The sequence below is a fragment of the Bubalus bubalis genome, chromosome X, assembly GCF_019923935.1.
Source record: "Bubalus bubalis isolate 160015118507 breed Murrah chromosome X, NDDB_SH_1, whole genome shotgun sequence".
Lineage (NCBI taxonomy): Eukaryota > Metazoa > Chordata > Mammalia > Artiodactyla > Bovidae > Bubalus > Bubalus bubalis.
This window is the reverse complement of record NC_059181.1, coordinates 57378748-57391732: the sequence shown is the minus strand read 5'-3', so window position 1 is coordinate 57391732 and position 12985 is coordinate 57378748. Positions and strand designations below refer to the sequence as shown.

The 12985-nt window shown below is 34.7% G+C and overlaps 1 protein-coding gene across 2 annotated transcripts in view; it reads left to right on the top strand.

The window, feature by feature from the left end:
• Window positions 1-11815, top strand: part of RP2 (RP2 activator of ARL3 GTPase) — a 47939-nt gene extending 36124 nt beyond the window's left edge. The window contains exons 4-5 of one of the 2 annotated variants that reach the window (XM_006058758.3): window positions 6563-6648; window positions 8098-11815. In XM_006058758.3, coding sequence (XP_006058820.1) covers window positions 6563-6648; window positions 8098-8181 — 170 coding nt within the window. In that variant the 3' untranslated portion in view covers window positions 8182-11815. The remainder of the gene's footprint in view (window positions 1-6562; window positions 6649-8097) is intronic. The other variant, XM_044936446.1, reaches the window with a different exon arrangement.
• The last annotated feature ends 1170 nt before the right edge of the window (window positions 11816-12985 follow it).

The window sequence follows — 12985 nt, the reverse complement described above, 5'->3', positions numbered from 1 at the left end:
TCTTGGGCTTCCCTTGTGACTCAGCTGAAAGAATCCACCTGCAATACGGGAGACCTGGGTTTGATCCCTGGGTTGGGAAGATCCCCTGGAGAAGGGAAAGGCTACTCCACCCCAGTATTCTGGCCTGGAGAATTCCATGGACTGTATAGTCCATGGGGTCACAAAGAGTCAGACACGACTGAGTGACTTTCACTTTCACTTTATAATAGTACTGTACCACATTGCTTGTCGTTTATAAGGACCTAATAACATCATATTCTCAAATTTTCCTTCCTATCCTTGTGTCATTGCTATATGTTTTACTATTATATATGATGCTGCTGCTGCTAAGTCACTTCAGTCGTGTCCGACTCTTCGCAACCCCATGGACTGTAGCCTACCAGGCTCCTCCGCCCATGGGATTTTCCAGGCAAGAGTACTGGAGTGGGTTGCCATTGCCTTCTCCATTATATATGCTACAAACACCTAATGCATTGTTCACATTATTAAACTGTCCATTATTTTTTTCTTTTTCTCAAGGATTTTAATAGACATTCAAGAACACATTCAATTTATCAGAAGTTGTCCCTCTACAAGAGTTGTCTGCTGTTAATCCCCTAACCACAGAAACACTTCTGGGCATCTAATATCTTTTCAGCAGAAACAAGAAATAAGGTTGCAAGATTATTGTAGTCACTCAGGAGAGAAATATTGTCCAGTAAGTCCATTGTCATGGGAAGAGGTGGAGAGAAGGGAACAAATTCTAGATATGTTTTGATCGTTTGTACATAATATCACATATAAAGGCCTTATTTCTATGACTTATATACACTGCTAATCAGCAAAGAGAATCCAAAAGTCCAATAAAAAGAAGCAGTGGATATGAAGCATTCACAGTACAAGTGAGTGAGGAACTCAACATCCTTCATTATTAGAGAAACGTAAAATAAAAGGAATATGTAAAATATCCTTCAGTGGGAAAAAATGGAGATACTTAAGAGTGCAATCTCAGTGTTGAATGACTATACTCTTTATTTCATTTTTTTAAGTTTTAAAAAATATTTATTTATTTTTGGTTGCACTACGTCTTTGTTGCTACACAAGGGCTTTCTCCAGTTCTGGCGAGTGGGGGCTACTCTCTAGTTGCAGTGTCAGGACTTCTCATTGCAGGGGTTTATCTTGTTGCAGAGCACATACACTAGGCACACGAGCTCAGTTGCCTTGTGGCATGTGGGATCTTCCTGGTCCAGGGATCAAACTGGTGTCCTCTGCATGGTTGCAAGACAGATTCTTAATGACTAGACCACCAGGGAAGCCCTTTATTTCAGTTTTAAAGAAAGCTATGGAAGAAAAAGTTTTTATTTTTCTTTTTTATATTCATCCTACTGTTTTAAACTTTTTACCATGGTTATTTCTAAATATTTTCATTTACCATTTGTTTGTTTCTCATGTCATTTATGCAGGGCTTATTTTCTCCTTTTTTGATAATACAAGCTTCAACTCAAGTGTAACGAAAGTTCTGGACAAGCCTTATTCACAATCTTAGAAATGAAGTAGCATTGTTTCCTCCAGAAACAATGTTTCTTATTCTTCTTACTCCTCTTCTCTTCTTTTCTCCCTCACTTTTCCTCCTTCTCCACAGTTGCCAGCATTTCCTACTGGTTTTCTCTATTTTGTTCCTCTTCTTTCTTTTTTACTGCCCTGCTCTTCCCTCCCTTCTCCCTGAATTATGCATTATTTCTCTTTCACAGATTCTTACATGACTTCAAGAGAGCTTCTCAATAAAAGAGGGAATCAGTGTGATATATGAACTGTTTTTCTCAAAGACTATTAGTCAAATATTCTTTTTTAACTTTGGAAAAAAATTCTTTAACAGTTACCATGCACTCCTAACTATAATCTTTCTTTATAAAAAATGAAATTAACAATTTATAGTAAGCTCTCTGTACATCTTTTCTGAAATAATTTTCAAATTATTGAAATAAATGTAAAATGTCATTTTCAGAATCCTTTTTAGAATGTGTTTTCCTAAGTAGAGAGACACAAATTGAGTCCCCTGATGATCTTGGCATTCTGCCTTGAGACAATTGCAGACTTAAGTTTCAAGAAAAGTGATACCAGGAAAACCTGATGGTATCCTTCAATTGAAAGGAATAAGATCAGTTTCTCTGGGTGTAGGCAGATGGGTTTTATAGGAAATAACAGTGAGGAGCAGCTTTACAAAGAAATAACTCTAAATTTCTGCTTAGAGTTCTGTCTTAATTCTGTTGTTGAGTATTAAGCTATTACCCTACCCTATGTGTAGGGTAAAACCAAGTTTCTTCTGCAGTTCTTCTTTTTCATGTTCACTGTCCTCAAGTTTTTCTGCAGTTCTTTTTCATGTTCATCGTCCTCAGGTTCTTTCTGCAGTTCTTCTTTTTCACATTCATTATCATTCTGTGGTACAAATTGATCCATATTTGTGAGAATTGGAACCTTAAGTGTCAACAAGGGACTTCCCTGGTGGCCCAGTGGCCAAGATTCCACACTTCCAATGTAGGGGGCCTGGGTTTGATTCCTGGGCAGGGAATGAGATCTATGTGCCACAATTTAGAGTTCACATGCTGCAACTAAGACCCAAAGCAGCCAAGTAAATAAATAAAAATTTTTTTAATATTTTAAGTGCCAACTATAAAAATATATCCACAACCTAAATGTTAAGAGTTGTGTTTTTTTTGGGTGGAAAATTTTAGAAGTTCAAGCCTGGGAGACAGCATCTCAGGTAATCCTGAGACAACTGCTCCCTAAACTGTCCATTATTTTTAGAACAATTAAAAATAAGAAAAATATAGACATATTTTACTGGAGGTTTTAGAGCATAGGAATGCCATGGTCCCTTTAAAATGTAGCTTTTATCATTCTGGTTACTCTAAGAGAAAAACGGAGAGACCAGCTGGGAGGCTGTTGCTGTAATCTAACTGAAACGTGATAATGGCTTGTTCCAAGGTCATGTTAAATAACATAGAGTTCATTAGATAGGATATCCAGAAATCATTTTTGTTTACTTCAGAGTCTCACATTTTTTTCATGACAGTTCAAATATTTAGATTTAAAGCTACTGCAAGCTGTTTGATAAGACAGTCACATTAAAACACTAAAAACATGACCAGTGATCTTCTTGACCTCATAATTCAGTTTGAAATAATCACTTGAAGTAATCACTTTGAAGTCATTGTAGTCCTCATCATTAGATGACTAGAGATGACTGCTGCTGCTGCTAAGTCACTTCAGTCGTGTCCGACTCTGTGCGACCCCATAGACGGTAGCCCACCAGGCTCCCCCATCCCTGGGATTCTCCAGGCAAGAACACTGGAGTAGGTTGCCATTTCCTTCTCCAATGCATGAAAGTGAAAAGTGAAAGGGAAGTTGCTTAGTCGTGTCCGACTCTAGCGACCCCATGGGCTGCAGCTTACCAGGCTCCTCTGTCCATGGGATTTTCCAGGCAAGAGTACTGGAGTGGGGTGCCATTGCCTTCTCCAGAGATGACTAGAACTGCTTAAAAACGGCATTGTTGGTGGTGTAGTTTTTTTAAATCTAGGGTAATGCACACATGTTAATCAAAATTGATATGCTTGTCCGCCTTTTTGGTTAATGTTTCTTTGTTGGCAAATTAAGTCACTTATCAGAAGTTCTTAATGTTCTATTCAAAGAATAGCAACCAAGTTACATACTTGGGTAATTCTACCAAAACTGTATTTCCAAATTCTAGATTTTATTGTCTTTGTAGAATACAGAAACTTTCAGTAATAAATGTCTGACTTTATATATATATAGTGTGTATATATATTATACATATAATATTTATATATATAATATATGTGTGTGTGTATATATGTATCTATATATATATGTATCTTTTAGTGATCCTGAATAAAAGCATATTCCATTCTATCCTAATTAAAACTTTCCATTCTCTGCAAAACTGGAAACCCTACATTATCAACTTTTTCTTTTTAGTTCAATATTTATTCAGTTTAAAATGTATTTTTAAACTCTTTTTTGCAAATTTCTATATGTACTATCTCTACTCTAAAGTAGCTTCCAATGACTCCATGTGTACCCATACCCCAGTTTTATCAACTTTTTGCCATACTTTTAAAAATAATTATATTCTTTTCTGCTGAAGTATTTTAATCAAGTTTTTTTTTTTATTTAATTTTATTTTTTAAACTTTACATAATTGTATTAGTTTTGCCAAATATCAAAATGAATCCGCCACAGGTATACATGTGTTCCCCATCCTGAACAGTTTTGATATGTCCTATCATTTCATCCCTAAATATTTCAGTATGTGTCCTAAACAAAATGAAGTTAAAAATGACTGTTTTCTTTTTAAATAAAGATATAATTTATATACTACACAAATGTTCTCCTAAGTGGTATGTATTATCACATCCAACATGATTAACAATTTCTTAATATCTACTGACTAGTCCATATTCAAATTTCCCTAATTGTCTAAAAACGTTCTTTATGTATTTTTACAATTAATTTGATCCAGATCTAAAATTGGCCTCCTCACTCACTGGATGTGGTTGTTTTGTATCTTATATCACTCTTAACCAGAAACAGGTGTTCCCCGTCCCCTGTTTGTTTCATGCCTTTGTCTTGTAAAAGAAACCTGGTCAATTGTCCCATAGTATGCATGGGTTTGTTTAATTTGTCCTTCTGTAGTTCTTGTGGATTAAAAGTTAAATCAAAGCCTTGTTTACACTCAGATTTAAGGAGTTTTTTTGGGGGGGGCGGCGGAGGGTAAGAATATTTCACAGGTTGTACTCTTTTCTGTAATGAGAAGGCACATAATGTTTGATTGTTGTACTTCTAGTGATGCTAAGATTCTTAGGCTCAGGTGGTGACAATCTTTTTATTGTAGTTTCCAGTCAGTCTTCCCTGTGGGATGCTAAAGCCATTGATGATTGTTGCCTGATCCAGTTATTTTATTAACAGTTTCAAAATGATCATTTTCTAATTGTGTCACTACCTCTGCATTTATTAATGGATATTAACAGAACTTCTTCTACACGGAGATATTTGACTAACTTGAAATATGCTTCATATCAGAAATTCAAAGTAAATAAAGGAAAAATCATTAAACATCAATTTTCAGAGTAAAAAGTTGGTGCCCTAGCAACCTTCAATGGTGTCCAATGAATTTTGTTTGTTTGTGTCTTTTTTGAATGTTATTATGAGCTCATGACTTTATGTATTCAGTATGTTTTAATAAATTGCCATCATTATTCCTTCTGATCTCACTATGTATCATCTTTGGCCATTAGTAGCCTCTTCAAGCTGGCTCCTATATCCTTTTGATAAAACCCTATTGGTCTTTGATAGCCTGATTGTTTTTTGGCTCAACAAGAAATTCCAGGTTGATCTTACTCATTTCTTGCCTCGGACATAGACTCATCCATTTTTTTTTCTGAGAAAATATTCCTCAGTTATCTTCTTTACTCAGCACCTATCTTGATCTACATACTGTGATGCTGCCAAAAGTCAAACTTGTTCACTGTATCTAATTGTATAGTTGACTGTGACGTAGCCTGCCTTTTCTGTATTTGTTGTCTGTATTAAATCTCAAGCCTTTTTCTCTCCTTCTTGTGCCTTGTTCTGAGGCACATGTCTACATTCATCTTAGTATTTCATTCCTTAATACTTCATTATTCTCCCTTGTTCCATATTGTTTAATAGATTTCTGTCTTTTTTTCCAAGAAATTTGTAATTTCCTGGAGGTCAGAACTTCTACATTACTGGGAGATAAAGAGCAAATCTATTAGGAATATAACTGAAAAAATTTAATTGAATTGAAAGGCTTGTTTTGTTTGGCTCACTTATGGCCATGTTTGCCAATAACTTGACACCAGTAGTGCCAGGGCTACATTTAAATCCCCGCCCAAACTGAATCACTAATCTTTACACCAGAATTTCAAGTACAGGTGGTTTAAAAGTAATCAAATTAAGTATGGAAAAGGAGACACAAATGTTCTATCCAGAGAATTAAAAAATAAAATTTGTTCTTTGGTTCTAGAATATAGTTTTATGGTACATTCAAGAAAACACTTTCAGATGATCATGACTTTTGGTACCTGGCCTCAATTCCTACTTGGCTTAGCTTCATTATTGGTGGCCCAAAACTTGGCTGTAAGTAGGAGAGTTGGAAGAAAGACTGGCTGCCTGGCAAAATGACTTGAATAGCTTTTGATCTTGTCATTTTATCAGCTATTTTTTGTACTGCTAAATGGGTGGACTTTTTATGATTTTCATAGAAGAATGAAAACCAGAAAAGCCAGACTATTTACAACACTTAAAAATGTGACACTAGACCTGTAATGGCACTGAAGCTACTTGTCATGTGATGAAACTCTGTTAATTTGTTTTATGATTAGAGTAAAAAGTAGCTGAAGTGATGTGTCCTATCTATCTACTCTCTTCTTTCTTTTCTCTTACCCCCAAAGAAAAGGCTGTAGATTTTTAAAGGAAGAATAAGATTAATTTGAGAATAGATTTGTGCTCATGATAAGACAACACTTCCTGGGTTTGCTTATAGGTCCTGTTATTGCCTTGGAGTTCAATGGAGATGGCGCTGTAGAAGGATGTCAACTTATTGTCAACGAGACATTCAAAGGGACCAAGGTACAAGATACTAGTGACTATATTTCAATTGAACCTTTCATTTCCTTCTCTTTTCATTACAATTAAATAGTACTTTTAGCACATCATGATTTTTAAAACTTTTGGTAAACAATTGAGAACTAAGCTTTGGTTTTTCCTTGCCAAACTGAAATTTTAATAGCTTAAAAATTCACAAAGTGTCCACGTGTTAAAAATCTCAATCATACGTGTTTCTAAAGTCAAATGTCTCACCAAATGTCTCTTCCTTTTTAAAAAATAGTGATATGTTGGGACTTCCCTGGCTGTCCAATGGTTAAGAATCTGTGCTCCCAGTGTAGGCAGCATAGGTTTCATCCCTGGTCAGGGAACTAAGACCTCACAAGCCGCACAGTGTGGCAAATAAATAAAAATAGTGATATGCTGAAAATGTTACATTTCTAAGATTGTATACTTTAAATGGACAAGCCTACTGCTCAGTGTTCACTTTTATTTGCTTCAGTAATACTTCATCAAAACTTGAGCTATATCTAGAAATCATTACATGTAGGTATTTTCTAGATGTGGTTGATGAGTCTAAGAATTTCAAATTTTTACTTAATATGGCTTAGAAACAAACATATAAGAGGATTAAATGAGTATATGTAACTTTTTTTATAAATATCTGAGAGGAAACGTTTGGTTTTGTAGTCTGATTTAGCTTATGGGCCTTTGAATTTGCATAATTTGAAGTACTTTGTCTTTTGTCTCATTTGATCATTGCACAAGTACTAAGGGAGAGGGCAAATATAATCAGATTGAATAGAAAAGGAAACAGAGAGAAAATGTTTATATGATTTGGAGCTTTTAGATCTGAATAAGTTATAGATTATCTAATCCAACTTTCTCATTTTACAGATGTGGAAATGGAGCCCAGAGAGGTTGATTAAATTGTCAGCATCATTCAGCTAGTTATGATAAAGATAAATAGAACTCAGGTCTCCTCTGATTTCTGGCAGACATTTATAAAAGCTGTTTTTGAAGGGTTCTATTGAGTACTGCTTTGTTGATGTTTGGAAAATAGTTAATTTAAAATTAGTAAAATATCTTTAGCAGCTTTGAAAAAAATAATCTCAAATTTTGCTTCTTGGTCTATTGAGATTCTTATTAGAAAATAGAAGAAATTAAGAGTTCTTTACATAAATCTCTTTATTCAGTAGCTTTCATAATATTGGTTTACATATTTTAAAAACTGAAATTCCAAGAGTAGTAAAATAAAACCAAAGCACTATAAAGCAAAGACTTTAATTATATCATAAATGCTTTTAAAAGAGCTCTATTTACATCATAGCTAATTGAAACTATACTGCATGAATTCTACAGAAAATCCAGAATTTCTTTTAAATAGCAAGCTTTTGACTGTTTTGTGGAGGATGTGGGCTTTGGAATTTGGGGATTACTAATATGTTATTTTTTCTCTTACATTTAACATAGATATTTGTATCAGAAAGCAAGGAGACGGCACCTGGAGATGTAGACAACTTCTACAATTTTGCTGATATACAGATGGGAATATGAAGTGCAATGAGGAACCAAGGACTTCGTATTAAGCCCTTTTCAATTTGTGTGTTAGCAATGGGTTTTTTTTTAAACTGATGCTAAAATTGTTAAAGTCAGTTTTTAAGTAAATTGTTGACTACTGCATCATTTACGTGAGATTCGGAAAGAGTTCATTTTAAATTAAGTAGTTTTAATCAGCTTAAAAACCATTTAACCCAGTTCAGTGAGCTTGTAGGTTTTCTCTGCATATGATACTGTTATTAGAAAACAGAAGTGACTAGCAGTTCATTATTTTAATCCTAATTAAACATTCTTTCAAATCTCTAATTTACACTTTACTCAGTACTGTATAATACTTGTTTGAGAATATCTTCCATTTTCTTTTTTAATTTAGAAGGATTCCTTACTAGTTGATCAGTTAAAATGAACCTGTGTACATTTTTCTTGTATACATATCCAGTTAAATATTTGCTTCCTAGTTCCATAATATGGAAAATGAGATTTTGTATACAGAGTTGACCTAATACTTTGTAAATTGAATTTTTTAATTAATAGGTATTTGATAACCAGTTTTGCAAGTAACTCATGTTGGTATAAGTGTTTAAAGACTACTTTAAACAGTTGTGAGTAGTATGCTTATTTGAATATATTCCACATTGTTTATTTTTTGAATAAAACTGTTAAATGACTCTTCTGCTTCCTGGTAGGAAAAGGTATATGGAATAATGAAACTATAGAAGCCCAATCACCAGCAGTTCACAAAGGTGATTACCGTTTTATCAACTCTTATGAGCTATTAGAATTAAAACAAAACCTTGCAGCATTTTTAGGTAAGAATACTTAAGCATCTTGATGAGTTATGCAGATTGTTAAGAAGCTAGATAAATTCCTATCAATCAATGTTCAAGTCTGGTAAAAATTATTTTGGTTGCTTTAAAGCATTATTTTCCAAATCAACCTGAACGTAATAATTTACCAGGGGGCAGGAGGGAGCTACTTGTTTAAAAATCCACATTCTTGGACCAGTCCTTAGGTGCATTGATTCAGTGCCCAGGGAAAACTGATTTAAGAGGGTTGTTGTAACAGAAAGTAATCAGAAGATTTTGATAGGTTGATCTTGTGAGAAGGGACTGAGCCTGCCATCTACATCATGTGCTGTATGCTTAGTTACTCAGTCGTGTCCAACTCTTGCAACCCCATAGATTATAGCCTGCCAGGTTCCTCTGTCCATGGCATTTCCCAAGCAAGAATGCTGGAGTGGGTTGCCATTTCCTTCTCCATACAGAGTAGCTAATTGGAAGTTAGCTTTCATAGGTCTATTTTTAAATTTAATTCTATTTTGATAAAACTAAGACTGAAAAAAATCACTTGCAAAAATTCCTCTTACAATTGTTACTAACAATTTATTTTCATGTTTAAACTCTTTGTGGATATTTTCAGGTTCATTTAAAACTACTGTATTGTATGTCCAATGTTCAGAAATAATACATTAAAAGACTTTTCACTTTAAACTAATAAGTAATGTTGACCACCTACCCTGTGCCTCACCTGTATTAGCATCATATCATTTCAGTCTTTTTTACAAGAGCATTCTATATTACATAACCTCTCGTTAAAATCAAAATGATTTTATAAGATGCAAATAAAAATCAGTGATGGATTTAATATAATTTTGATCATAATTTACAAATGAGCTTTGCCAAATAGTGGTCAGAGGGCATTAATTTTTCTCATAGGTAAGCTAAATTAAGCATATTCTTTCTGATCATAATTATATTATTAAATCTCATTATTCACAGTTTTAAAAATCATAATACTTTTTGTCTTCCAAAAATATAGTACAATGTTATGCAATGCTGTAGATTGAGTTCTTTATCTATGGTATTTTAGCAAAAACTCAGGAATATTACATATAAGGCAGATGTTAATTTAAAAATTTCCACTAAATTTAGTGTCTATTAACCAAAGCCTAAAATTTTATACTCTTCAGTTAGGTAAGAGCTTTTACCCAGATTTAATTTGTCTTTTAGGACAGTTCTTGTTTCTGAATGTTTGAAAAGATTTTAAAAAATAAGTAGTACTATGGTTGTTGTTTCTATCACCTTAAACCTTGATTATAATTAGTATTATACATTTTATTTCTGAATAGCTTTTGAATTCATGCAAATGTATTAGCAATGAAAACTTAGTAATTTTATTGAGTTATAGATGTTTGACATTACATTATATTAGCTTATTTCTGTTGTGTCAATAGTACTGCTTTTTACTTCTATATATTTATGTCTAGCTTTTGTATGTAATTTATCTAGTGTTTATACAATGTGATTTGTAATAAATATTGTCAAAATGAAATTAATTTAACACCAATTTTTGAAGAGCACTTCTGTAGTATAAATTTATTCATATGTGTACCAAAATTTGATCATGACACAACTTTTTTAATGATAAAAGTAAAATACAGTGGTTCAATCTGTCTTATATTAGTGAGAAATGAACTGTATGCCATGTTGTGTGTACAAAGCTCTCTGGAGAAATGCAGAGGAAGTAGAAAACTTATTTTAATCTGAGGAATTTCCAGTATCATGTTCCCTTTGTTAAAAGATACATTTTGTTATGATTGAATACTTACTAAGATTAGGCAAGTTTTTCTTCCATACTTGAGAAAATAGCAAATTGTGACATACTTTCAGATTTATTCAAGTAGACCTTATTTTTAAATTACTACCAAATTTACCAGCCTTTCTATCTAGCTTCTCCCTCTCCCAGCCCATAAATCAGAGAAACTTCAGATTGGTGAGTTTTTTTAATAACATTTATTATTATTATTTCTATGTATAAAGCTTCTACATGTACATTTAGAGCATTTGGGGGGAAAAAACAGAACTGTACAAGACAGCAGCAAAAATTACTTCCTGCTTATTGGATAATTCTTGCTGTGCTGAGTTAAATTTTTTTTTCTCATTTTTAACTCTATTTTCCATAGGAAGAGAAGATATTGTAATTAGGGTATGATTCTCCTTCAAAATCCATTCTAGAAAATATTTCATCCTTTAAAAGTATAATCTTAAAAAGTCAAATTTCATTTTAATTTTAGTAATGAAAACTTTTTTGTGAAAATCGTTTTGGGTTTCTTTTTTGGTAGAGTGTTTGAGGAGGGGAGATGACCCCCTGGTGAAGGGAATGGCTACCCACCTTAGTATTCTTGCCTGCAGAATTCCATGGACAGAGGAGCCTGGTGGGATACAATCCAGGGAGTCACAAATAGTCGAACACAACTAAATGACTAACATACTTCATCCACACCTTAAAGTTGGAGAAGCTTTGTCCTAGACTATTGGCTCCTCAAGCACTAAAATCAAGGCTTAGAAACCTTTGTATTCATAGAGAGTAGCTTAGGGTCCAGTGAAAGTTGCTCAACTGTGTCCGACTCTTTGTGACCCCATGGATTTACAGTCCATGGAATTCTCCAGGCCAGAATACTGGAGTGGGTAGCCTTTCCCTTCTCCAGGGGACCTTCCCAACCCAGGTATCAAACCCAGGTCTCCCACATTGCAGGTAGATTCTTTACCAGCTGAGCCACAAGAGAAGTCCTTAGGGTCCAGTAATGTGATCATTATTACATTTAATAAATGTTTCTGACTGAATGAAATAATCCAGTGCTTCATTCTATTCATTCTTTATCAGATCTTAGTCTTTCCTGTAATTCCTCTCTTCACATACTCTCCTTGATTGGCTTTGGAATAAAAGCATTCTACAGTATTTACTCCCTGCTCCCTGCCCCCGTGTTTTGTGTTGAAATAGTAACCAGGGTCTCTGCCCACTGAGGCTCCTAGGGAGCTTTAAGAACATCAGTGGTATGCATTGTAAACAGATAAGAGCACAGCAGTTTCTGACTTAACTTTTCATCTGATGTTCATATTCAGGTTTTATTTAATGAGGAAAGTCAAGTCAAAGTCATTCAGTCGTGTCTGACTCTGTGCAGCCCCATGGACTATACAGTCCATGGAATTCTCCAGACCAGAATACTGGAATGGGTAGCCTTTGCCTTTTCCTTCTCCAGGAGATCTTCCCAACCCAGGGATTGAACCCAGGTCTCCTGCCTTGCAGGCGGATTCTTTACCAGCTGAGCCACAGGGAAGCCCAAGAATACTGGATTGGGTAGCCTATCTCTTCTCCAGCAGATCTTCCCAATGCAAGGATCAAACCCAGGTCTCCCTCATTGCAGGCGGATTATTTACCAGCTGAGCATGATAATTTATTGCAGAAGCAGTTGGAAACTAATAAAGCCAGATTTCTGAAACCATCCAGGCCATATCCCAGTAACAATAAGAAAAGCTTCATGGTATTTCTGTTATTCAGAAATGTAATATATCTATCGCTGAACCAATGTATTCAATCATTATCTGGTAATTATTGGTCCATCCAGTTATATATCCATTTCTCCAGTGCTTTTTATGGACCTCCATTTGGTTATCTAGCCTCTGGTCAATAATATAAGGAGGGGGCTATACACAATAAATACAATCAATGCACACAAATACATAATAAGTACACTGTAGGCTCACAAGTGGGCACAGAATAGGTACTTCAAATGGTTGGCACTGGTAGGCAATACATATGCTGTTGTTAGCTTATTTTGTAGGGGTACATGCCACAAATGAAAGTGAAAGTCGCTCAGTCGTGTCTGACTCTTTGCCACCCCATGGACTATACAGTCCATGGAATTCTCCAGACCAAAATAATGGAGTGGGTAGCCTTTTTCTTCTCCAGGGGATCTTCCCAACCCAGGGATCGAACCCAGGTCTCCTGCATTGCTGCGGAT